Source organism: Saccharomyces mikatae, assembly GCF_947241705.1.
Source record: "Saccharomyces mikatae IFO 1815 strain IFO1815 genome assembly, chromosome: 2".
Taxonomy (NCBI): domain Eukaryota; kingdom Fungi; phylum Ascomycota; class Saccharomycetes; order Saccharomycetales; family Saccharomycetaceae; genus Saccharomyces; species Saccharomyces mikatae.
The window spans coordinates 1-26,615 of NC_079257.1; the positions used below are offsets into that span (position 1 = coordinate 1).

The window sequence follows — 26,615 nt, forward strand, 5'->3', positions numbered from 1 at the left end:
CACCCACACCCCACACCACACCACCCACCCACACCCACACCCACACCCACACATCACCACCATCACTACCATCATCACTACCATCATCACCATCACCATCACCATCACTACCACCATCACTACCACCATCACTATCACCATCACCATCACTATCAATACCATCACTAACCCTACCACCATCACTACCATCATCACTACCATCATCACCATCACCATCACAATCACTATCACTATCACCATCACTACCACCATCACTACCACCATCACTACTACCATCACCATCACTACCATCACCATCACCATCACCATCACGAGAAGTACACACTTACTTACCCTATCTCTAACCCTACTATCAGCCCTACGTCGCTGTCTAACCCTACCTCTCCAACTCTAACCCCATTGCCCTAGCTTACCCTACTTGCTCCTCCACTGCCTACGCTCTCCATCTGCCATCCTTCACATCTCATCACTACTCCATATCTACCACCAACCACCACTTCCACTTATCCTACCATCTACCATCTACCTCTACAACATACCTAACATAATATGTAAACAATCAAATGTAAACATCCAAACGTAAACAATCAAATGTAAACAATCATATGTAAACATTTACACCTAACATCATACCCTACCACCACTCCCCATCCCACCTCTAACCACACCTAGCTACCTCACCACAATATCAACACCTGCCATGCCTTCTTCTTTTCCATGATAGCTCCCCATACGCCTGCGGATGCTAAGAATACACTACTCTCATTCTACCCTACTGCCATACTGCCACACTGCTCCTCATCTTCACCTTTCACTCAGTTGCCATGGTTACCACTATACATCACCATACATCACCATACACGGCACTTACCTCAGCACTTCACACCCTGTGCCATTTACCCATAAAACCCACTTTTATTTCCATTTTTGTGTTTATTATGTATTCTACGGACCCAAATATCATATATATGCACTTACTTGCATCTAATATAACGTATTTTGCCAAATTCTGTCTACTCATTATATACATATATTTATCACAATCTCAAAAAATCACCCATTAAATCACCCAAACATAAATATTTTCTCATGATTTACATCGATTCATATGCACATATAATTCTTCTGCTATATTGTTCTTACCTAAGAAGTACGACTAATTTATAATAAGAAATAATAATGTGTCCAATAATCTTATGTTAACAAATACACGTACTACTACCACTTCAATATTCAAAGCCACCATTTAGTTATGTAGACGTTTTTCATAAGAGTATAAGTTATTCACACCACCTTCCACTTGAGCAGATGCCGTTCTGAATTCAAATCTGACTTTGCCTCTTTGCACATTCTCCTTCAATAGAGTTAGCGTCTTGCAACCAATGTCCTGACACGAATGTTGCAGCCCGTTGTACAAATACGGAATAAACTTCTTAATGGATCCTTTGTCAACCACTGCACCCGCCACACCTTGCGCAACCAAAACGCTGTCGCTTTCAGAAAAGTAACGAGAGGTCGAGGCATTGCCCTTGCTACCGGTCTTTTGCATCGCATCAATGGAACCCATCCCACGATACACCTTTAATCGTTCACCATCTTGATAGAAATAATCACCGGGCGATTCGGTAGCACCCGCCAACATACCACCCATCATAACAGTAGACGACCCAAGCGCCAAGGCCTTCATGATATGGCCGATGTTTTGAACACCACCGTCAGCCATACATGGAACACCGAACTGGTTGGCAAATTCACACACGTTGTAGACGGCTGTACCTTGTGGCCTACCACAAGCCATAACTTCTTGAGTGATACAAATAGAGCCAGTTCCCATACCGATTCTCAGACCATCCGCACCGGCAGCAACCAAATTGGCAGCTTGTTCCCTGGTGACAACGTTACCAGCGATGACTTCCAACCCTGGGAAACTCTCTTTCACCCATTCGAGCATGTTCAACTGGAAAATCGAGTTGCCTTGCGATGAATCTAAGATAACCACGTCCAAGCCAGCTTCCACCAACAGGCCTAGTCTCTCCCTATCAGAGTCCATAGTGCCTACAGAAGCACCGCATAGCAATTGCTTGCTGCTGCCAGACTTGGAAGCTAACGGGAAGTTTTCGTTCTTCTTCAAGTCAGTCCTGGAAAGCATGGACACCAAATGACCCCTGTCGTCAACAATCAACAGCTTACCCTTTTTGGTTTTCTTTAAAACTTCATTACCCTCAGACAAGGTAATACCCTGTAAACCGGTAACAGGGTTCTTGGTCATGACATCCTGAACGAGTAAAGAGTCGTCCTCAACGAATTGTATATCACGAGAAGTGATGACACCCACCAACTTCGCATTTCTCTTGCCATCTTCCGTCACAGGGAAGCCTGCAAACCCATACTTCTCCTTCATGCTCTTAGCTTCACCAACCGTGGTCGTTGGAGAAATCACTACAGGGTTGTCAATAAACCCATTTTCATAGTTCTTGACTCTTCTGACCATGGCAGCTTGCTCCTCGGGAGCGCAGTTATGGTGAATGAAACCAATACCACCCGACAGAGCCATGAAGATGGCCATCTCTGATTCGGTAACAGTGTCCATTGGAGAGGAAACGAAAGGGGTCTTCAAATTGATATTCCTGGTCAACTTAGTCTCCAGGCTAACCTCAGAGGACGGGAAGTCGACCAAGCCTGGCAAGACCAAAAAATCGTTATAAGTCAACCCACCTCTGGTCTTGGAGTCCATCAGTTCCTGGACTGACAAACCATCCAGTCGAGGCATCCTCTTGGCAACTTCCGAAGCAGTCGTGTACTCTCTAATAGCAGCCATTGATTTTTACGTGTTTTCAGAGTTATCAATTGCAGCAATGATACTTAATGCGTTGATGACAGTAAAAGAGTCTTTTAGAGTTTACGTACATAAATAATAAGAGAAGAAAAAAGTTCCCAGTACGCCAGCTAAAATACACAGGCCCATAAAACTGAGAAAGTCCACCAAGATTCTCCGCCTAAATGCTCAGCAAAAAGTTTTCAGAAAAAGTTTTTCACTAAACGTCAAATGGGAAAACAGTGCACTATTTGTACTTTTTTTCTCTTGCTCTTTCTCGTTATTTTTCAGGAAAAGAAAACGGCCCGGCCCGCCCGCGCGACTCACAATCCATCGCTGAAAACAAACGCAAATTTCAATAAGGAAACGGAGATTAATCACTAGTAGACAGACAGTTATTGAAGAAATAGGCCGGATTCGTGACTGCACCTATAGACCAGCTATGGTCATAATAGTGTCACAGAAGGTGTCCGATCCATCGCTTGCAGTAGGACATGACTCTTTGCTCTCTCGATCAGACGCGGTCTTGGTATGAGCGGCCGAGATACATACATTTCAGGCTGTGATGTGCATGTGAGTTAGGTTTAATTCTCTTTGGCTTCTCTCACGTTCGCTGAGCTTGGAACTATTGTAACAGCAAATATTACATTATCTCGATCAAGCTATTATTACACCCTGTTGTAACGTTGCTACGGCCTTCGTTAAATAGACTTAATTGCATCTGTTCGCGAGGGTTAGTGCCTCTTGTGTATCCGTAGATTTGGCGCTAGTGTAACACGCTTTTCGTGATTAATGCATTGCTCGAGCCATATTCCTGGGTCAGCGTATCCAACAGCTTCTCGGTCTCGAAAGTGGATGTAGAGCCCTTCAATAAGAAAAAGTATGGCGAATATAAATGAGTTTGGGCAAGAAGTCGGTGCAGACGTCGATGGCTGGACAACCAGGGTCTTCCCACAAGAAGTCGTCTTGAAAGGCAACCACTGTAGACTGGAACCGCTTGACAAGGAAAAGCACGGATTGCAGCTCTTTAGTGCGTATGCTAAAGCGGGTCAACGCTTGTGGACATATTTGCCTGTCGGTCCGTTCAACAACGTCGACGAATACCTACAGTTCATCGATGAACTTAATGAAACTGAAGACACCGTGCCTTACGCAATTATTCATGAAAGGACTGGCTGTGCCGTTGGTACACTTTGCCTCATAAGGATCGATGAAGCCAATGGTTCGCTTGAAGTTGGATATGTAGTTTTTTCACCGGAGTTACAGAAGACAGTAATCGCTACTGAGGCCCAATTCCTTTTGATGAAATATGTGTTTGACGTTTTACAGTACAGGAGATACGAGTGGAAGTGCGATAGTCTAAATGGGCCATCCAGGAGGGCGGCGATGCGCCTGGGGTTCAAGCACGAGGGAACCTTTCGGCAAGTGGTCGTGTACAAGGGTCGGACTCGAGACACCCAGTGGTTCTCAATAATCGACAAAGAATGGATGAACATCCGTAAAGCATTCGAGCAATGGTTAGACGGGGAAAACTTTGAGGATGGTAGACAGAAGAGAGGATTGGCTACAATAAGAGAAGGCTTGTAAAAAGACTGATCGATTATATGCAAGGGATATATAGATAGCACTATTCGGTTATCAAATTTATAGATTACAATGTATTTCACAGGCATGTGTATCCGCGACTTCCTCTTCCACAACGAGGAACCAAGTTGCAATCATGCTCTCGTTTAAACCGGAATGACAGTAGAGGACAAAAACCCTCCTTCGAACATGCCACACCAACTCCAAAGTTGATACTGACATTGTTTTTGGCTCCCAACATTTTAATACACATCATGGAACGTAGCGCCTGCATTACCTGTCATTCAGAGTGCTATTCGTACCTCTTCTTCCCTCTTCTTCCATCTTCTACCTAGTGGATACATACGATATCTGACGGGGCACCGCGATCATTCTCAAAGAACCAGATATGAATGTTGCATTGCTATGACTGACTCGCACAGACCCTGATCTACCTACCAACCTTAATTGTGAGTGACACATAAACTGCGAATGACTCCGCGCCGAGACTTTGAAAAAAGAACAAGCCCTTTCATGTGGAAATATACATTCATTACCAGCTTCAATATTCTTCGATTTGGATGCCAGTCCTTCTATACGTATATATATATGCACAGTCTCACTCTGCTTAGAAGTGGAGCGCACAACAGAATATTACACTGCAGCAGAAAAGAATGTCGTCTCGAGGCTCATTGTACTCCGGCTAATGGTATATGCACAGCATTTGTCAGGCAGGTTTATAATATTAATATACATTTACATATAATAAACTGTTTTCATGGCAGAAAAAAAAAGCTTTTTTTGTTTTTTCGTTACTCAATGTCTATAGAATTTCGTTCGTAAAGGCGTCTGTCTCTATTTGGCGACAGTGTAGATACCATCCTTAGATAGAGCCTTGGAGATAGCTGGCTTTAATCTGGTGGAGTACCATGGCACACCAGTGATCATTCTGGTCACTTGGTCTGGGGCAATACCGGTCAACATGGTGGTGAAATCACCGTAGTTGAAGACAGCTTCAGCAACTTCGACTGGGTATGTTTCAGTTGGGTGGGCGGCTTGGAACAAGTAATATTGGGCCAAATGAGCTCTGATATCGGAGACGTAGACACCCAACTCAACCAGGTTGACTCTTTCGTCGGATTGAGCTAGAGTGGTGGTGGCGGAGGCACCGGCAGCAATGGCAGCGACACCAGCGGCAATTGAAGTTAATTTGACCATTGTGTTTGTTTTGTTTCTTAGTGGTGATATGGACTTACATATGAGTAAGGTAAGGACGGAATATTCACAGATAGGTGACCATAGCAGCCCTATTTATACAAATTCCTTCACCAGCTGGTGCTGCCCAAACGAACCACTGACTGACACTCTTTTCTCACCCCAAGATCCTACATATCTCATCTAGAGCACCTTATCCGCCGTAACTATAGAAATGCATTTCTTCTTGAACGACTCACGCATTCTTCATAAACTCGTATATCAATGTCTATTTACGGTGCCTGTGTGTGTATTCGTATGCGCGCAATCCGAGATCGACGCTATAGGGGTGCCCAGGTTAGAGAATATCTGAACTTGGTTGGACCCTCGTTCAGAAGCTTATTGTCTAAGCCAGGCTCCGTATGTTTGCACTAAACGATTCCACGGAAAATAGGTCCCATACTGTTCCTTTTCCCCAGCTAAAATGAAATAGGAATCATCTGTTGATCTCGTATATTTCTAGGGTCTACGGCTCGGCGTATTGGCATGTACTTCAGTATGCCAATGCTGGAATCCTTCATACTCTAATCATAACTCAACAAGTCTATACGTCTTCCTATCACAAACATATACCTGCTCAAGAGGCCACGCGCATGAAAAGAGAACGATTGGGCAGAAGTACTCGCCATTTGGCCACACGAAACAGTAACACGATCTTGCATCTGATCTGAATAGTGCGCCATATATAGGCACTTGACCCATAAATGGAAACGTGTATGTTCAAGCCAACATCAATCTTGCTAACCCTTGAGTACCTAACTCTGTTCCATCCAAGAAAACTACTACACTATCAAATCACCTGCTGAATAAATGAGCGGATTGAACGAGACAAGTTGCTATTTCAACGGTAGAGCAGCAGCCTCCAAAGAGTCAAAGCATTGCAAGTTACTGTTGCTCATTTAGATGCTGCATTCGTCAACTTTGAGCCTACTTCCTTCTGAAACAGAACCCGAATCCGGTGAAGGTTGCTAGGAGGGCCAGCGGAGTCGCCAAGGTTTTTTTCGAGGCGGTTAGGTGGTCATATTTGGTGGGGAAGCTATAACCGTCTGCCTTGTGAAAAACCTCGAGATGATAAAGATTGCATGCCAAAAAGCAACTTTTTTCTCGCACTTTGTTGGCTCAATGCATTCATCTTACAGTATAGATTAGGCAGCTTAGACCAAACGCAAAACTCAAGCGAAAGCGAAAGCCTATCCATCAGTTATTCGCTGCAAGCTGTCCTCCTTCCTTACAAGTTATCCTCGAAAAAACTCCGAAAGTTTCCGCTACAAAGAAAAAATGAAAGGCAATAATACCCTATCTAGGGGGTTAAGGATCCAAGTCGACGACCCTGTCGCTCACTGCTGCAAAATGTCTTGTGCAACTGCCAAGGAAGCCAAACTTTGTCTAAATTAGTTGCGCTAGCCCCATGCAACCACCGCCCTTTGAGGACTTAAGCTTTTGGATCTGCTTTCAAAGTTAAGACTATATAAGGGTCCTAAATGTTGCCATGTCTGACAGTGCTCGAGCGTATTATTCGCTCACTTCTTCTTTCCGTGGTTGAAAAGTTTCTAAACTTGTATCCGCACATCCAAAAGTATTCGAAGGGCGACGCAATATTACCAGTATGCAGCTGTTCCCTCTTCTATCGTTAGCGTTATCTTTGGCCTATTCTCAGGCTGTTTTGGGTTCTTCCTCAGACTCTTACGTCAGGTTTCCCGTTCAAAAGCTAGCAAATGTCCCAGGAATGGGCTCGCAAGATGTATCTAACGTTTTCAAAAGAGATGACGTCCTGAATTCGACTTTGATTAATGCCGTAGGAATGTACGTCGTCAAGGTGGAAATCGGAACCCCTCCCCAAACCGCGTACCTTCAGTTAGACACTGGCTCTTCTGATATGTATGTAAATGATGCTGATAGTCCATATTGCGTATTGATGTCTTACGGGTCAGGCTACGCTTCGACCGACAATTACGAGCTCACAGCAACTGCCACCGAGCTTCCTTCTTCCACTATATCGTCGGAGAGTTACAGTACTCTTTGTGCCTACTGGGGCACATTCAGTGTCGGCAACTCCTCTACTTTCAAGTACAATGACACTCAGTTCGATGAGACTTACGGCGATGGTACGTATTACAGAGGCACGTATGGAACAGACGTTGTTTCTTTAGGTAATATTACGCTAGAAAGTTTTTCGTTTGGAGTGGCCAACAACACAGAAAACCAAGGTGGTATTCTGGGCATATCACTTCCTGCTGGAGAAAATACACATTCGCTTGGAGGAGCCTATAACACGACCCCCTTTGAATATGAAAACTTTCCAATGGCACTGAAAAGCCACGGAAAGATTGAGAAGATAGCATATTCCTTGTTTCTGAATGAACCTAAAGCACATTTCGGAAGCATCCTGTTCGGAGCAGTCGACAAAAGCAAATACTCGGGGCAGCTTTACACCCTGCCTATGCTGCAGGCTTACGATACCCTCGATTCAGTGAGTCCAGGAATGTTTGTTACAGCGCAGAGCGTCGCGGTTTTGAATGGCGACTCTGGAAACAAAACTGTGTCGAAGGTCCGATTCCCGGTGTTGTTTGATTCTGGTACCACCTATTCTAGTCTGCCTACTGAAGTTGCACATGCAATCGGTAAAAGTTTTGACGGAAAGTACAGTTCTGGCGATCAAGGCTACACCTTTGATTGTTCAAAAGTAAAGGATACTCTACTGTCTATTGATTTTGGAGGATTCAATATATCGGCAAACATATCCAATTTTGTGACACGGACGAAGGACCACTGTCTTCTGAACATTGAAGCCGCTGACTCAGGATTCGTGTTGGGAGACGCATTTCTTGTTGACGCATATGTTGTCTTTGACTTGGAAAGTCACGAGGTTTCTATTGCGCAGGCTAGTTTTGACGATAAAAAAGAAGAGATTGAGGTTATCTCTGACAGAGTTCCGGGTGCCATCCGAGCTCCCGGATACTCTAGTACGTGGGTGTATACACCAGGCAGCCCCATCGGAACAGGAGATTTCTACAACGTCAGTTGGACCTCCTATTCAGGGTATTCAGAGTATCAATCGTTAGTTGCCACTGCGGTTGTTAGTAGTAGTGACAGTAGCGGTGGTAGTGACAGTAGCAGCAGCAGCAGCAGCAGCAGCAGCAGCCGCTCAGCTGAAACAACTACAGAAAAGCATAACGCCGGCGATAGGCTCTACCAATCATCTTTTCCTTTTTCTTTGGCTTCTTTCTTATCTTATTTCCTCTTGTAAAAAGCTCTGGTGGAGGGAAAAGGTACTTTTGCTATATCAGGCCCTGCACTGTGACCTTGACATCTAAATTCAAGGTGTGTCACTACGTATCAAAAAGTTCTATAGCGCAACGCAACTTTGTATTTTTTTTTATGTTTAGGTTTCGGATCCGGGAGGAGACAACAAAATCAGGGATATAAAGATCAATGAACACCTTTATTTAATTTAATATGATATAATTTAAGAAAGAACGATTTATTCTTAATTATCAACAGTCCAATAATCTTATTACATTATGAGTATAAATTAGATCTTAATTCCTTACATCAATAGAGTAGCAACGCTTGGAGAAGAGCATTTTCAGTTGTCCAGTCTTCGAAGTTAAGTAGTAATTTTGTAGCTTGTTGTGAAATACATCAACGAAAATGACGCCACCGCAAGGCTATTTACGTCCGAAGGTATATTATAAACCAGTATGGGGAAGCTAAGAAAATTACTCGCACACCATCTTTGATAGTCGACAATACTCTCACTCATAGTTTACTGTATTACACAAGGCTACTCTGCTGCATGTAGAACTCTGTTGTATGTTGAGCTGAATATCAATGCATCACCCACACCTCTCTTTGAGGAGACAGTAGGAAGTTAACTAGAATAATGTATTTGCACAAAGCACGTGATATTGCTCTTTTTTTTATCCAGTCATAAATATGGTGGAACGATAACTTACTTTTGAAAATCTTGTTTTCCTCCTAATAAGATATCACGAATATCAATATACGGGTGAGGCAGCATTGTGAAATACACCTAAATCCCAAGTCATCAGATAACCAAATATGTAAAGTTTTACATGGATTGCTTACGGAGACTTATTTAAAGACATCTAGAATCTTCCGTCCATCGTGCACAATAAAACTGATGTCAGCTTGTCCTTGCAACATTGTTATACTTCCAGTCAAGGTTTTGAAGAATTCATCTAGAAATACAAAGTATAGCTTGTATACAACAATTAATCGAGGATATGATGTTCCAAGGTTTAAATATGGCATAATAGTTAGCCCTCGAGTGCACAGCCTTGAAACTTTATTCAATGATTTGGGTTTTGACAAGAATATAGAAAGATCCTTGTTTTACTTATTATTAAATGATCCTGTCTTGGCGTACCCTAATTTCTATGAAAATTTTGAACAGTTTAGATGTGAAGCAAATGAAGATTTACCTCTGCGGACATATTATATTCCGAAGTTCCAGTTTTTGGCTTATGCATTCGATTCAGAGCATGTCCTAGCAACCATTGGCTACAAACCAAACAATAAGGAGAGTTATGAGATCACAGGATTTACGTCCATGGGCAATGGCTGTGACATCAAACTATTTAATTACAGTGTAGTTCATATGATGCGATTCCATAAATGCAAGAGATTGGTTGCAGACATAATCATGGAGCATGACCTATTAGGTTATTATGAAAAGAAGCTCGGCTTTGTAGAGATGCAAAGATTCAAAGTTCTCAAAGAGAAGAATCAACCAAAATTATTTGACGATCAAGTAGAGTGTACTAAAGACTTCCATGTGATCAAAATGATTAAAGAGTTGAAAAGTCATATATTATAAACGATGCACTATTGTTTCTTTTTCACACTCAAGCACAATAAACTGTACGTTACCTGATGAACAGAGTGTAAATAACGTTATTCAGTAAAGAGAAATGGGGTCTTAGTTACAATGTCAAAAGTTTGAAATTAAGATAAAATTGAGAACTTACATATAAAACAGTATGTACCGTTATTTTCTTCAAACAATATTGATAATAAAATTTAAACCGTTGGTTCTCCCAAATTATTATATAATTTATTACATAGTCCTATCAAAAGCGGACCCATTAGAATTGATGTATCAATAATAATAGCATCTATAAAAGCTGCGTTATAAAGACCTCTATGTGCATTTCAAATGGTTTTGGGATTGTTCATCAAATAAAATGGTAATCATCTATATACTACAATTACCAGAATCATTAGTGTTAGAAGAGCGCTTGTGAGATATAATTTATCGATGATTTTTCACTTCCTCAAGGCAAAAAAGATCTCTACAGTTCATGGATTGTACATTTCATTTCCCCATTCTTCAAGTTGATCAATTATAATTTTGAAATTATTTTTCAAATATTATTTTTCAAATATTATTTTGGGTTTATATGATTGGTATCTTCTGAGAAATTCTCAAATCAAAAATAATAGTATTGTCAGACCTTGGATATGCTGGGACTCACAATATCAAAGCTATTTTCGGCAAGATGAGCATTTAAAAACCATCAATAGCCAGTTTTCAAAATTAATCCGTAATCTTTTCAATACTCTAGAATGTTTAATTGACATTACCAGGTTTATGCAGTAAAAATAATAACCTTCCGTCACCATGAAACATAACGATTTTTCCTTATATCCACTATTAATACTTTCTTTTAAAAATGCCACAGTAAGTGTTCAAAACTCATATATGGAGGATCTAGTCAAAGGTATGATGGTTAAAGAACAGCAATAAAAATAAAAGAGAAAAAGCCACACAACGACAATAGAATAGTAAAGCTGGAAGTCGTTGGTGCAGCAAGTACCATAGTTATAAAAAAAAAGCAACAATGAAATGACCAACAACCATTCATATCTACTCTTTTGAGATTTATTTCCTCTACTTATATAACAAAACACCATGAATATGAGGTGGAAAGCGTATTCCAGGGCCAATTACAATAAACAAAGTTCCCAATATTCTAATTTCACCGAGCAAGAGCCATCTTTTTGGTACTTAAAGGGAACAGTTAAGGGTTCTTGGATGGGCGGCTTTCAGAGGCAGATTTATCGATTACTAAAGCGTGAATATAATGTCATTCTTTTTTTTATGAAAATAAAAATCTTTTACAGTTGAGCGAGAACCTCGTGAGCTTTGATTCACTATATCCATTCATAGAGTTCCACTCGATCGTTATGAGTACCTTTCCGTATGAAAAGTAAAAACAACTGTAAACTCTCCTAAAAGGTCCCGGATACATGAGAACTGTGTCCACCCTCAAGCACCACATCATTATTTCATTCGTAAACCCTGCTCAACGCATAGAGACCGTTGACCCACTCTTGACTACGCGTGGTGTGCTTATGAATGCATCATTAGAGAACGTATTGGTAGGAAAATTACGGACCATCGTCATTATACGAAAGAGTCTCGAAGTAACACAATCACTGGTCATTACTAATTACTTTATCAACCCTTTAAATTTATCGTTTGTTTGCATAGAGGAAATTTGAACGAATAAAAGTGGTTGAAAGACCAGTACACAGAAACAAGGATTTCCTCACGGGAATCCGAGGAAAAGAACTATTTAGTAAGTCAAGTCTGCAAGCACCTCACTCATTTACTATGGTTCGTTTCCACTTTAACATCCCTCGTACTTTCTAAAGAGCTCCCGAAGTAATATGAGATACGATCTTTGGTTTATATACTACTGAAAGCATCAAAATCACCAAAATAACCAAAATCATCAGCAGTGTCTATATGAATAGCACGTTTTATGGTATTTATTTTCCGTTTCTATTTTTTTGCGTGATCATCAAGTGTGGGATATTGTCTACAGTTATCTAAAAGAATGACTATTTCGAGCGGATGACGCCGTTTCCCACAGTTAGTGACCGCCAGATCTAAGTCACGCGTAATATCAAAGAGGAAACTGAAAGATTGTAGGTGTGTGTACAAGTGATCTTCTGCATATATAACAGACAAGCTTGAAGCGGGGTGCCAAAATGCTCGTAGATAATTTTGTTACCTTGAAACCAAAGACAGCATAGCATACATATAAGAATTATGACGGTTGCAAATCCTATTGCTCAGTTAACTGCTGAGGCATACCCAAAAGTCAAGAGAAACACTGATTTTAAAGTGCCCGATTCAGCAGACTTGGCGTATTTTCGTTCGATTTTGTCCAACGATGAAATCTTAAACTCTCAGGCTCCTGAGGAGCTTGCTTCCTTCAACCAAGATTGGATGAAAAAGTATAGAGGCCAGTCCAATTTAATTCTCTTGCCAAAGTCCACTGACAAAGTGTCCAAAATTATGAAATACTGTAACGATAAGAAACTGGCGGTGGTACCACAAGGTGGTAACACTGACTTAGTTGGAGCGTCTGTTCCGGTATTTGATGAAATTGTTCTTTCTTTGAGAAATATGAACAAAGTCAGAGACTTTGATCCAGTTAGCGGGACTTTCAAATGTGACGCGGGAGTCATTATGCGTGATGCGCATCAATTTTTACACGACCATGACCACATCTTCCCATTGGACCTTCCCTCGAGAAACAACTGTCAAGTGGGCGGCGTGGTCTCAACAAATGCAGGTGGTTTGAACTTCTTAAGATATGGCTCGCTACACGGTAATGTTTTGGGTTTGGAGGTAGTGCTACCCAACGGTGAGATTATTAGCAATATCGATGCCTTAAGGAAGGACAATACTGGTTATGACTTGAAACAGTTATTCATCGGAGCAGAAGGTACTATCGGTGTCATTACTGGTGTATCTATAGTTGCAGCAGCAAAACCAAAGGCTTTGAATGCCGTTTTTTTTGGTATTGAGGATTTTGATACTGTTCAGAAACTATTTGTCAAGGCTAAAAGTGAACTATCGGAGGTTTTGTCTGCCTTTGAATTCATGGACCGTGGTTCCATTGAATGTACGATAGAATATTTGAAAGATTTGCCTTTCCCTTTGAAGAACCAACACAACTTTTATGTTCTTATTGAAACTTCAGGCTCTAACAAAAGACATGATGACGAAAAGCTGACCGCTTTCCTCAAAGATACAGTAGACTCCAAGTTGATTTCAGAGGGTATGATGGCCAAGGACAAAGCTGATTATGATAGACTTTGGACTTGGAGGAAATCTGTTCCAACTGCTTGTAATTCTTACGGTGGTATGTACAAGTATGACATGTCACTTAAATTAAAAGATCTATACTCCGTATCTGCAGCTGTGACAGAGAGGTTGAATGCAGCTGGTTTAATTGGTGATGCACCAAAACCAGTTGTTAAGTCATGCGGTTATGGACATGTCGGTGACGGAAACATTCATTTGAATATTGCGGTAAGAGAATTTACAAAACAGATTGAAGACTTACTGGAACCATTCGTTTATGAATATATCGCATCAAAGAAAGGTTCCATCAGTGCCGAACATGGAATTGGTTTCCATAAGAGAGGTAAACTACACTACACCAGAAGTGATATTGAGATAAGATTTATGAAGGATATTAAACGTCACTACGATCCAAATGGAATCATGAATCCATACAAGTACATTTGAACTTGGTTCATTAGTAGCTTCCGAAGAGCTAGACTTTTCGTTTACAATTTTATAGATTTAGTTATATATATAAATATATATATCAATTGTTAATTGGTCAAAATTAATAGGGTACAAAAATGTACATCATGGGCTGTTTGTTCTGAACAAATCTTGGAGTAACATTAAGCCTAAGAGACATTCTATTTGGAAAGTTCATGTTTCGCAACGAGGTAGCTTCTAATTGCTTACTCCGACAAGTGTTACTCCATTTCTCCGACTGTCCTAGATAGTCTATACTTTATTCAACTCGAAATAGCAATTTGATTATAGGTATAACCCTAATTTCTTAATTCAAACGCACACTAAAATTCTCTAGTCTTTTTTTCAAAATAATGACCAGAATCCATTGAAAACCAAATTGTCTACTTTCAAATATGAATAAACTACTTTTAGCATTCTCCAAGCTACAGTGGTTATACTATTGCTCCCATTATTTTCAGGATACCTTCAGTGACAGATGACTTATACTCTAGTTACTCCTAAATTTCCCTGCACTATTTTATTAGTTTTCCTTCAAAATAAATATATTTATGAAGCAAAAAAATGAATGTATTTACTGGCTTACTCTTAATTAGGTGCTTTACTTAGTTTTCGATTCCCACGCTTATTCCTTGTAAGAGTCGAGTCGAAACAATAACCTTAATAGACCTTAGAACATATTTAAGTTCAACAATCATTCAGCGAAAAACTTTAGAGCAACTAAAATTGGTAGGGAATTGCCAAAGAATATTTTCTTCGATTTTGTTTTACTTTTTTATACAAGGTGTTTCATCTCCAGAAAACCAAAATTCAGCTTAACATATTCTAAGCATTGAATATCAATGAGATATACTCCATCACTCTCCCTATCAAGGACCTTGGATAACAGTGTTAATAATCGCACGCTTTGGTAGGACCCTCAAACTTGAATCTGTGTTTAATAAAAAGTAGGATGTTGATTTTTCCTGAAGCAACCAATTGCACAGTATCACTGTAGTCATCAAAAGAACAACAGAAACATTTACTCAGACCCGTGTCCTTTCCACTCACTTTAGCGATTGAGAAGTTGGTATAGTCATCTCCCAGTCATATTTGAACCAAATTCCACCGGCTTTCAAGCTATTGAGGCCTGATATCTCTACACAACCCTGCTCCAGAATATTTAAAGATAATATCTGCGAACTTTCCACCCAATTATTTTTCAATAGCACAATTCTTTAGCTCTTTGATGTTTGTTATCAGGTACATCGGAAAAACAATATCCTTTGCCCCAAAAGTATGTGCAACAGCAACTGTCAATAAACTCACAGGACCTGTCCCAAGAACGACCACAGTGGTTCCTAAACGTACATCTGCCAATTTTTTTGAATATACACGTATAGACAAATGCTCTACACAATCACACTACTCATGACTTACGTTATGAAGTAGCTTGATAGAAAAATCTTCAGAGGATAAGTAATATCTCACCGATGTTCCGTCGGTGGGAGGTGTGGCAGCAAAGGTTGTGTAACGGCACAAGTTATATTTTTCTTTATTTATTTGGTCTAAAAAGTGTTTGGTACTCCGGGTTCTACTGCCACTCCGTCACAGACTTCCACAACCTATGGCCTAAAACCATTAGCCTCTTTAACATGTATTTGGCAATACAATTGCTTCTATAGTAATAAAAATCCAAAACACAATCAATAGCAACCTTAGTAGCTACTTCATATAATGAAGTTGTTAATGGGAGGAACACGTCTCTAATCAGTGGCGATTCCGTGAACCTTTCTTAGAGCAACTGTAAGGTTACTATTCTAGCACATCATTTTTCTACCTTCCTTCTTTTCCACTTTGTATATCTTTTCTAGGATGTTGTATTGCTTGAATATTAACGTTTCATACAAAAGTTTCAACACAGAGGAAACCAATAAAGGTGAATGGCTTGTTATCTTATTTTAGTACACTGGGTGCGGTGGAAATTCGCTGGTTAAGATATAGGTTTATGTGACTGAAGATGAGTAAAACAATAAGAGCTTTAAATGTCGAAGAGAAAAAAAATTAGAAAATTAAACAAAGAAGAAAGATTGCTGAACGGAATTTGTTTATTATTTCATCCCAAGAAGGACTATGTATGTTGAAACTATACTTATTGACACTTGTGCAACGACTTGCCATAAAAAAAAAATGAGGTAATTTAACAACAAGAGAAAGAGGAAAGAATAAGAAATTATAAGCTTTAGAGTTCATTATCTTCATAGAAAATACTTCTTTCATACTCTCAACACGCCCTTAAAAGAGAGATTGGCTCTGAGTTTATTCCTCTCGAAAAAAATGGCTCATAGCTGCCGTCACTGATCAAATAGTTTAATTTTACTATAAACATGTAGTTAATTGTATTTATATCATTAAAAAAAAGCATTTTCTTTCCATTTTCGTTATTTTTCAATGCCTATATAATTTCGTTCGTAAAAGGCGTCCGTTTCTATTTTGGAATGGCAGTGTAGATACCGTCCTTGGATAGAGCCTTGGAGATAGCTGGCTTTAATCTGGTAGAGTACCATGGGACACCGGTGATCATTCTGGTCACTTGGTCTGGAGCAACACCAGTCAACATGGTGGTGAAATCACCGTAGTTGAAGACAGCTTCAGCAACTTCGACTGGGTATGTTTCAGTTGGGTGGGCGGCTTGGAACAAGTAGTATTGCGCCAAGTGAGCTCTGATATCAGAGACGTAGACACCTAATTCGACCAAATTCACTCTTTCGTCAGATGGAGATAAAGTGGTGGTGGCTGGGGCAGCGGCAACACCGGCAGCGATAGCAGCAACACCGGCAGCAATTGAAGTTAATTTGACCATTGTATTTGTTTTGTCTTTTACTGCTGATATAAGCCCTACTAGGAAGAAAAGAATGAAGGACTATTCATAAAGATAGATGGTCAAAGTAGCTCTATTTATATGAACTTCTTAGCCAACTTCTCCTTCACAAACGAGGTATCACCTGGCGCCTGGCTTCTCTTCCTTCTCAAATGCCTCCATATCTCAACCTTTGCATCATATTCACTGTCGCTATAGAGATACACTTGTTCTTGAACGATGTGTGCATCCTTCATAAGTTTCGTATATGAACGTATGTTTTATAGTGCTTATATTCATTCGTATGAGTGGAATGTAAGAATGCCAAATATAGGGGTGCCCAGGAGCTTCTGAAAACCTTTTTATCTGCCTGTGACTTCTTCAATCTTGGTCAAAGAGTATATTATCTCGATTTGATTTGGACCCTCGTTCAGAAGTTTATTGTTATAATCCCCCGGTTTACTCTAAACGATTGCCGCGCAAAATATCACTGTTTCTTTTCTTAGCTAAAATGAAACAGTATTCATGTGTTTGGAGTCGTATATTTTATCATCCTATGACGTTATTTCTTCTAAGTGAGTTTCCTCATAAAACCATGCAGTTGCAGTGCGCTGAATAGCAACTAATATTGAGGCAACTCTGAGATTTAATGAGCGGCACCTGATAAAAAATGGTAACCCACTTTATAGCAGAGTTAAGGCATCGTGTATTGAGACCTTTGATGACTGGGTGAAAAGTTTTCTCCGCAAGGATTGATAATGTATTAGGATAATGAATGACGACGTATAGAACAGAAGCAGAAACAAGTCCATTTTTTATGTAGAATTGTCGATTCTCTTTTGTGGACTCATACACCCTCGAGGATAACTTTTAGTAGATTCTACATACCTAATAATATTACCTTTATCAACAATAGAATCCCAACAATTGTTTCAAAATTCACCAATCTCTCAAGATGATAGTCAGATCTCATTCCAACAAATGACGTATTGTGTCTGATTGCTTCGTATGATCATTAATTGATAAGTTATGAAAAATAATAAGTCACCATCTAACAGTCTTCTATATTTCTTATATAGTATACAGGTAAGTAACAATCCGTGAATCAGGTTGATAATCCGTTTTGATTTAGTTTCCTGAGATTGAGTATATAAAAATTGTCGCAATGTTTATTTGTCAAGTATGCCTATAAGCGCGTAACATTCTAAGAATAGTCGGAGGGTTGGCCGAGTGGTCTAAGGCGGCAGACTTAAGATCTGTTGGACGGTTGTCCGCGCGAGTTCGAACCTCGCATCCTTCATTAAATTTTTTGGATGTAGAATAATAACTAATCATAACATCAATATAATAGAATATAGTTCAAATAAGAAATTATCGCTAGTGAAAGGAAGCAGTTCGCAATGCTAAATTAAAATTACATTTGGAAGTTTTCTGTCCTAAATATAGTGTGAATATCCCAGCACTCATTATACTGTTAAAAAACAATTATACCAACTAGATTAGATGCCATTATCAAGTGTACATAAATGCATTCTTTACCTAATAAAAGAAAAATAACAGGATAATGACTCTGACTCTTATATACAAGATCTTTGAAATGTTACACTAAGTTTAGTGAGTTAGAAGGGGAACCGTTCAACTGTTGTTCTTGCAGAACTGTGCAAACTGTTTCAAGTAGTCTTCATTTTGCTCGCAGTTTTGCTTTAAAATCCCTTCCGTTGTTGAAGTTAAAATTTGCTCTATTCTTCTATTATTTGCCACCCAATCTGTTAAATTTGTCCAATCCCTATGTCGAGCTTCTTGTTCCTCTGCACGTTCCTTCGCAGCATATGGATCAATTCTTGCTTCTATAATTGGTTTCGCAGCGCTCTCCCCAGTATTACAGAACTTTTGATCAGTTTCAGCCTTCATTTCTGCTGCTTCTTTTTCGCAAAATGAAATTATACTACTCCGTATTTGCCAATTCGGATATAATTCTTTCCTTAGAAATTCTTCACACCTATTTTCTCCATTAGAAGAGCTTTTTCTATAATTGTTTAATTTTTGTCTTATTATATCATCACTTCCATGTCTTAGAAACCTTAAAAATGAATCTATCAGGCTTGGATTTATACATCGTTCTCGTGTGACAGTGACAGTAGGAAGTGGTGGTCCATCATTCGAAAAGGTCAGATTTGATTCGAGCAAGATTGGCGGCGCCGTAAAAGTACGCTTATTGTCAACCATACTGGTTTTTTTTTTGTATGTGTGCAGGAATGAAACTGATTTCTCTTGGGTTGTCTAAGTTTTTGAAAGAAAGAGAAGAAAGCCTTACGAGATTATTTAAAACGAAAGCGGACAAAATTACCGTCATGTTGAAAAGTGAGTATTACAGTGACTTTTGGATCACAAGTAAAGAAGATCAAGCGCGTGGTAGTGATATAACGCTGGATTTACTAACGTCAAAAAGGCTTACAGCTTAGCTCCTTGTACCCTATTTTGACTCTTCTTTTTATTTATTAATAAATCGATAATATAATAAGTTATAAATCTAAAACACGATATATTAATTACTTTAACGAAAAAAAGCCTTGAGTGAGAGTTATAGAAGTATCTATAGACTAAAAACCTATAGCGCTCTTCATCATATCTCTTCCCGTTTCTTCCATAGCATCATTCATAGTTTGTCCCATCGTTGTTGCATAGTCATTAATTGTAGTTTCTACTGTGTCTAAACGAGTTTCAACTGCCCTAGAAACACTTTTAACAATACCGTAACGGCCGCTTCCTCCAAAACTTCTCACAGGTCTGGTGTACTTATGATCGCCTGTGCCAGCAGATGATTTCTCGGCTGCATATTTACTAGAAGATAAGGATCCTCGAGCAATGTTACTCTCTTCATACTTCGATTCAGGTCTTTCTATACCGCCGAGTAGCTCATCAAGTTGATGTGGCGTGCAATAAACAGCTCCTCTAGCCCATTGTAAAGAGTTTACTTGAGGCCTGTAACTAATATTTAAATCAGGATTGTATAAAGTGTCAATGGGAGTAGGTTGTGATATGCTACTATTGTGTTCTGGTCCAGTGGCGCTTTCGTTAATCACTGATATCAAAGACGCTTGAGATTTCCCACTGCGAATTACAATGTCACCGTTTTCTAATACAGATGAATTCTCAATGTATTGCGTGGTTACTGGGATTGTGCTGTGTAAATTTTTGACTTCCTTAAGTTCAGGCATAGTCATAATTTTTATATCTCCATTAATTAGTAGAACAATCATAACAGTTGAAAGCTTTCTTTCTCTTTTACTGTTCAGAATTGGAATAAAAGACAATCCACTGGTGGCAATTGGAAACTTGAGAAGTGCATGAGTATCCTTAGATCTACCTGGCGATACTAAACGAATATCATCTGTGCCAGTCACCGTAACAAATCCAGGTAATGCGATACCCTTGCCTAAATCTTGCATCTTTGCAATAGTAGCAGAACAACTGTATCCAGTCTCTCTGGCAAAAGAATTAATACCTGAAATCTTACCTTGATTATTAGTTTTCGTTGCATCTGTAAATTTAGCTTCAAATCTTCCACTAGTTGTAGGCAGTATTTTGAAGGTCAATAATTCTCCGATATCAGTACCACACAGCATTAAAATACTAGAGTATCCATCATTGCCATACTCCATGATACAAAAGTGAACAGCGGAAACATAGGAACTACCAGCTTTGGAGAAGGCTCTAATATTTTTATTTAAGATGACAGCGGGTCCTCTTCTGTCCAATAATATCAAGGTTCCTTCATTGAAACCAACAGCAACAAACCCGATGTTACTATTCATGACAGTGGATACCGCATCTTTTTTAGCATGAATTACTGTACTTGGCATAAAACCTTGTTTAACGTTGGTAGGACCTCTATCCGTAACATCGACTAAAATTTTGTTTGAATCATCCAACGAAAATCTGCTGAATTTCAACTGTAATGCATCGCTTCTAGGTGGATGACCGTAAAACTTATTCGTTTCGAACTTATAAAGAATCACATCCCCAACTTCAGATGATACTGCCAATTCCAGGGTTTCCGATGCAAAAGAGATGTTTTTGATAGCTAGATTGGTAGCCCTATTAAGTACTTTAGCAGTATCTATTTCAAATACGGAATTATCAGTTACTTCACTATGCGAAGCATCCCATATTCTAACTGAACCATTTGTGTGACCAGTTAGTAAAGTTGATCTAGTCTCATAGTTTCTGATATTTCTGCTAGCAGATGTACCACCCTTAAGAAACGAGTCATTTTGAGCGATGGTCATCATCCCTAGCCAAAGCTTCTTTTGAATTGATTCAGCTATACAAGTAGTAACTGTCGGTCTGACCCATGCTAAGCTTCGAGGAAAAATAGATGCTTTAGAACTGAAAGATCCAGTGGGGTATATTAGTGTTTCAAGTTCACCGTCGGCTAAAAGTAATAAAATAAGATTCGTGTCATGACATCCACCAAAATATGGTGAGGCCTTCGGTAAAGGCAAAAAGTTTATAAGTGGAGCCTTTCCAATCAATGAGAATAGTTTTTGTTGAGCCGGCTTGGCGTAATACTTGCTCATTGCGTCGAATGATGTTACAGAATACATCGGCGTGCCACCCAAGTCAATCATTGTTAGTTCTTGAGGTAAATCAGGATTATTTGTAGCCTTTGTTGCAATTAACAGTGATGTATACTCAGGATTACGCTGACAAAGCCACGATACTTTTAAGATAGCAGGAGTTTCTATCAAGGAGCAGTCTTTCAAGGCAGAGCTTGGAAAATTTACATCTGTTTCAAATATGCTTCTAGCTTGAATCAGTTTACCGCTATTCACATCCCAAAACACCAAGGAGTTATCATCATGAACTGTTAGTATGTGCAAAGAATTTGGATGATAAAGTGACTGGATAACTTTTGGCGTCCTTTTTTTTTCTATATTTGTAGATAGATCACCCCCCGGAGCATAGGGATCTAATTGATAGAAAAAATGTTGCTTCACTTTAGAATCTACAAATGAATAAATGATGGTAATAAGTTCGTATGATATCAATATTGTTCCTACATCTCTAGGATTCCACTGGATAGAAACAACTGGTGATAGCTTCTCTTTTGGTAGAAACATGCTTTTCTGGAAGTTTTCAATTCTCGCTTGGGACATTTGGTTTCTATCTACGTCATATATCAACACAGATCCACTCTCAAGACCAATCAGCATCCAGTCAAGAGATGGGTCAGTTTCTATGCAAGTGATACTATTGGGGCAAAAAACAGTGGTCAAAATCTGTTTTGAGTATAATGAAAGCACTATTATGTTGTTTTTCTCATCTACCGCTATTAAATATATTCCCTTGACAAACCTCATGTCTTTAATTTGGGTTCTGTTCTTCAACGTAAATACAACTTCAATTTGCTTTTGTCCATAAATGTGTATCTCGCCAGCAGTAGTCGCAACTGCCAGGAGACTTTGAGTATAGTCAAATGTGGTAACTACTATTCGTCCATTAATACCGTATGTGCATATTTTCTTAGTGTCAAAGTATTTAGAGTTGATACCATTTGAGACATCATGAACTCTTGCAGATTTGATTGCGTTTGACACACTCTTCAGATGCCTACTTCTTTTAAACATTAATAGACTTAATGCTCTTCAATTGATAATTCCGTTGTGCTTCATAGTCTGCCACTACAAGGATGCTAATAATACTATGATACTGAAATTCTCTCTTAACTGCTTCTTTAATTATGTAAACAGAAGGCGCATTGTTGAATATACGGCTTCGCATCGCATCGCCTAAACGAGATTTTTCATATGCTTGCTCCCAAAATGGTACGAATAAAAAAAGGTATTACATTAAAATGGAGAGCGTAACATTATCACATCAACAATCCCTTTTAATAAAGAGGCGTGGCAGTTAAACTTTTCCACTTTAATGTACTATATAAAAAAATTAAATAAACCATATTTTGATGCTTTACTCATAGATCCAAATCGTCCGGCATAAAGGAAAATCCTCTAAACTCTTCTTGTTGGCTTGTTGTCAAAACAGACGGCAAAGGTGTAAGTGTGGGTGGTGCTGAGGTGAATTCTTGTTCGAAATATGATGTATCTTCTGGTGATTTGATTTCTGGAATGTAGGGTGGCTTGACGCGAAGATTTAAGATATCCTCGAAGTTGATGTTACGGAAGAACGGTTCTTCCATCACTTCATCTGCATCTCTCGGACCAGCACCTAACCTTTTCTCAGGATCCTTTGTTAGTAGGCCTTGAAATATTTGTACAATCTCACCTGCCATATCTATTGGATACAGGGGTTCGTCTGTAAGAATAGCATTAAAAACCTCATCTTCATCATCACCTGAAAATGGTGATTGGCAAAGTAGCATTTGATATAGTAATACCCCGAATGCCCACCAATCAACAGCTTTGGTATATTCCTGCTCCTTTAGAATTTCTGGAGCCATAAATTCGGGTGTACCGCAAAATGTAGAAGTCTTGTTGCCATACCACATTTCGTCTTTACACAAACCATAATCGGCAATCTTTATGTGACCTTCTGGAGTCAACAGAATATTTTCTAACTTTAAATCACGGTATATTACACCGTTGTCATGAAAATATTTCAAAGCTAGCAAGACTTCAGCGGCATAAAATTTGGCTCTTCTAACAGAAAGTCTCTGATTTTGAACATGCCACATCAAATCGCCACCCCCAATAAATTCCATGGCGAAATATATACGATTCTCTGTTTGGAAAGAACAATATAGATTAGTTAAGAAGGGATGTTTTGTTTTTGTAGCTAATAAAAACACTTTCTTTTCTGCTCGGGCACTTTCAATATCGTGGTTTTGAATAATATTATCTTTCTTTAGAACCTTTATGGCACAAAGTCTCTCCGTATTCTTTGATTTAGATAAAATAACTTTACCAAAATTACCTTTACCTAAAACTTTAAGTAAAACAAAATTATCCAGTGAGACTTTGCGACGTTTAGACGCTTTCTTTTTATGCTTGCCGCTGGTGCTGATTTGTGATTTTTGCGGAGAATTTTGATCGGTGGCTCTGGAGGCATGAGTACTTGTAGGAGCTAAAGACACAGTTTCTTGTATCACTTCCTTTGATACATGGTCCTGTTCAATTTGGAAAGTTTCGCTATTCATATCGCGGAAAGGATTCGTGTGTGAGGAGTCAATTGTCAAATCAGCTTCACGAAAATCGTTTCTATCCTCCCAATCAAGTTGCTGCTTCGTTTCTAGGTCAATATGATCAGTCTCCATGTCATCTTGTATGACCCCATTGTCTTGATTGATCTCACGTTCCATTTCATCCCGTTGTGCTTTCCACTGTTCGAGTTCATCTCTCATTACATCATCTTTTGATTCCCAAGCTTGGCTATGTTCAATAGATAAATCAGTAAATCCTGTTAAACGTTTATTCGATGTTGGATCAAGCGTTTTCTCCTCTGGTGAAAATTGGATGGATTGTTGTGCACCTTCTGTGAAATTTAGATAGGCTTCATTCTCGTCAATGAATTTATTCAATTTCTCACGACCATGTGTCTGTAATGGAATTTCTTCATCGATAATAGGACTGCGCTGCTTAGTAAGAGAGTCTCTTGTTGTTTTCTGAGGTGAGGGTGTTTTATTGTCTTTTCTAGGTTGAGGAGGCAAAGGAGCGTTTGCCCTTTCAGTGAATTTGGTTGGGGAGCGATCGCTACCAATAGCAGTGCCAACGGATGATCCCGATTGAGCTGATGGCATTGTCCTCTTCTTCTTTTCTTGATTACGTTTGGTGTCTTGGATTGTTTTCAAAATTCTATTGGCCATCTCCATGGACATACCACAGAAGTCAGGAACTAAATGAGCACATTGAGCATGGCACATTATACCACATTCAGAGCATTTACGTACTTTATGTCTACCCCACGGTAAAATATATCCACAGTGGCAACACCATTTCGTACCACGATTTGAAGTGGGCAGGAACCTATGAGGAATACGGTGATTCAACTTTGCTTCATCTGGATCTGTATCAGTAGAGGTTTTAGCAATGCATTTAGTAACAACGTTGGTGTAGCACTTTTTGTGGCATAAAAACTTACAGTCTTGACATTGAAACCCAGTATACCGAAGGAAGTCGCCACAATATGCACAACACATGATGTTGTAAAAAGATTTTTGTACAAAGTGATGGCCATGTTGTTCAAAAATCTCTTCTTTCCTATTAATAATAGCACCATGACGATGTAGTCCACCCATTAAATGCTTCTTCTCTATTTGAGAGGACTTGTGGAAACCTAATGTTAGCAAAATCTGGCCAGATGGTTCTAAAATAAACCATGAGTTTGTGCTAATTTGGCTACTTAATGTATTATCTCCTTGCCCATTCTTTGCCAAAGGCTGAATAGCTGAATTGGAGTTCGTGGAAGTTAGGGTACTCCCTTCTTCGTTAGTGAGAGAGGAACCGCTATTAATGTTTGATGCATTGACCCATCCCTGTTGTCCATTTGTTTGTCCAGCTTTTTTCTTACGAATCTCTTCAGCAATATCAGAGAGTAGTAACCACATCACAGCTACTGGAATTAAGGAGTCGTTCACCTTATCATAGACTGTAATCTCTATTTCATTCCCTTTTTCAACTGAAATTTGAAAATCTTCACTCCATCTATCATTTCTAGAGGGTTTCGTTCTGGCTTTAATTGTATCATCGATTTTGACGGTAACATAACTCTCTGGTTTCCTGGCAAACATGGGCGATTGTATATGATCAACATCTCTCGTGGCAGTTATTCCTATAGTCAGGACGCCAGTTAGCTGCTTTCTTCGGAACTTTGGCTGTTGATTGTCCATCATGTCGTTGGATTGGTGTTTAAATTGATCAATATCGACATTAATAGCCTGATATTTCTTCAAGGCCTTTTTAAGCATCTGGATCCTGTATTTGGATTCCATAGCACCCCCTTCTGCCGCAGAACTACTACGCTGATCACCATCAATTTGATACAGTTTAGTCAGCTTGGTATTAGCTTCTTGATATTGCTTTTCCACTTGTAATTTGAATTCTAGTTGTTGTAACATGTATTGAATCCTTTGCGCTAAAGAAGGGCAGTCGTATTTTACAAGATCCAAACGAGAAAAAATGTGTTCATTTGGTGATATGGTAGAAAGAAACCCGTATTCTTTCGAACTGTTTTCGTCATTATTTTCGTTACCATTTTGGTCTTTATCTTGCAGAGCAGTCTTTAACTGTAACTTCTTTAAATTGTCCTCCAAATATTCAAGATTTTGACGTGCCTCTCTAATATTAGTATTACATTTCTGAATGACCATGACATTGTCAGTCTTTTTCTTAAGGGTAGAAGCTCCTCGAATTATATTCTCTTCGACTGCTATCTTTCTTTTGATATTTTGCTCTAGTTGTGAAAGACTCATTATTGTACTGTCTCCTATAAATGTACCCTTATTTTACTTTTTGTTGCACCGGATTCTCTATCTAATTGCTTCACTAGATTTTCTTCGACTGATGATCCAATTAATCTTTGAAAGTTGAATA

At 39.2% G+C, this 26,615-nt stretch overlaps 10 protein-coding genes and 1 non-coding gene across 11 annotated transcripts; 5 read left to right on the forward strand and 6 right to left on the reverse strand.

Annotated features, from left to right (window-relative positions):
* Nucleotides 1-1,246: 1,246 nt before the first annotated feature.
* Nucleotides 1,247-2,818, reverse strand: SMKI02G0010 (uncharacterized protein; the record flags this gene model as incomplete). Its single annotated transcript, XM_056226859.1, has 1 exon — nucleotides 1,247-2,818. One exon carries the CDS (start codon nucleotides 2,816-2,818, stop codon nucleotides 1,247-1,249), a length of 1,572 nt encoding a protein of 523 aa, XP_056080256.1.
* Nucleotides 2,819-3,697: 879 nt separating this feature from the next.
* On the forward strand, nucleotides 3,698-4,402 carry SMKI02G0020 (GNAT family N-acetyltransferase; the record flags this gene model as incomplete). Its single annotated transcript, XM_056226870.1, has 1 exon — nucleotides 3,698-4,402. The coding sequence occupies one exon, from the start codon at nucleotides 3,698-3,700 to the stop codon at nucleotides 4,400-4,402; it is 705 nt and encodes a 234-aa protein (XP_056080257.1).
* An 831-nt stretch (nucleotides 4,403-5,233) lies between these two features.
* SMKI02G0030 (SRP1/TIP1 family protein) lies at nucleotides 5,234-5,596 on the reverse strand (the record flags this gene model as incomplete). Its single annotated transcript, XM_056226881.1, has 1 exon — nucleotides 5,234-5,596. The coding sequence occupies one exon, from the start codon at nucleotides 5,594-5,596 to the stop codon at nucleotides 5,234-5,236; it is 363 nt and encodes a 120-aa protein (XP_056080258.1).
* A 1,642-nt stretch (nucleotides 5,597-7,238) lies between these two features.
* On the forward strand, nucleotides 7,239-8,879 carry SMKI02G0040 (pepsin-like aspartic protease; the record flags this gene model as incomplete). Its single annotated transcript, XM_056226892.1, has 1 exon — nucleotides 7,239-8,879. The coding sequence occupies one exon, from the start codon at nucleotides 7,239-7,241 to the stop codon at nucleotides 8,877-8,879; it is 1,641 nt and encodes a 546-aa protein (XP_056080259.1).
* Nucleotides 8,880-9,776: 897 nt separating this feature from the next.
* Nucleotides 9,777-10,472, forward strand: RMD6 (Rmd6p; the record flags this gene model as incomplete). Its single annotated transcript, XM_056226903.1, has 1 exon — nucleotides 9,777-10,472. One exon carries the CDS (start codon nucleotides 9,777-9,779, stop codon nucleotides 10,470-10,472), a length of 696 nt encoding a protein of 231 aa, XP_056080260.1.
* Nucleotides 10,473-12,713: 2,241 nt separating this feature from the next.
* DLD3 (D-lactate dehydrogenase) lies at nucleotides 12,714-14,204 on the forward strand (the record flags this gene model as incomplete). The annotated part of the gene is made up of 1 exon (XM_056226914.1): nucleotides 12,714-14,204. The coding sequence occupies one exon, from the start codon at nucleotides 12,714-12,716 to the stop codon at nucleotides 14,202-14,204; it is 1,491 nt and encodes a 496-aa protein (XP_056080261.1).
* Nucleotides 14,205-16,692: 2,488 nt separating this feature from the next.
* Nucleotides 16,693-17,067, reverse strand: SMKI02G0070 (SRP1/TIP1 family protein; the record flags this gene model as incomplete). Its single annotated transcript, XM_056226925.1, has 1 exon — nucleotides 16,693-17,067. The coding sequence occupies one exon, from the start codon at nucleotides 17,065-17,067 to the stop codon at nucleotides 16,693-16,695; it is 375 nt and encodes a 124-aa protein (XP_056080262.1).
* A 1,213-nt stretch (nucleotides 17,068-18,280) lies between these two features.
* Nucleotides 18,281-18,364, forward strand: Smki_2.trna1L. The gene has a single exon. It is a non-coding gene; the product is annotated as a tRNA-Leu (tRNA).
* Nucleotides 18,365-18,699: 335 nt separating this feature from the next.
* On the reverse strand, nucleotides 18,700-19,290 carry MIX23 (Mix23p; the record flags this gene model as incomplete). Its single annotated transcript, XM_056221365.1, has 1 exon — nucleotides 18,700-19,290. One exon carries the CDS (start codon nucleotides 19,288-19,290, stop codon nucleotides 18,700-18,702), a length of 591 nt encoding a protein of 196 aa, XP_056080263.1.
* Nucleotides 19,291-19,664: 374 nt separating this feature from the next.
* SRO77 (putative Rab GTPase-binding protein SRO77) lies at nucleotides 19,665-22,694 on the reverse strand (the record flags this gene model as incomplete). Its single annotated transcript, XM_056221376.1, has 1 exon — nucleotides 19,665-22,694. One exon carries the CDS (start codon nucleotides 22,692-22,694, stop codon nucleotides 19,665-19,667), a length of 3,030 nt encoding a protein of 1,009 aa, XP_056080264.1.
* Nucleotides 22,695-23,041: 347 nt separating this feature from the next.
* On the reverse strand, nucleotides 23,042-26,494 carry PKC1 (protein kinase C; the record flags this gene model as incomplete). The annotated part of the gene is made up of 1 exon (XM_056221387.1): nucleotides 23,042-26,494. One exon carries the CDS (start codon nucleotides 26,492-26,494, stop codon nucleotides 23,042-23,044), a length of 3,453 nt encoding a protein of 1,150 aa, XP_056080265.1.
* Nucleotides 26,495-26,615: the final 121 nt, after the last annotated feature.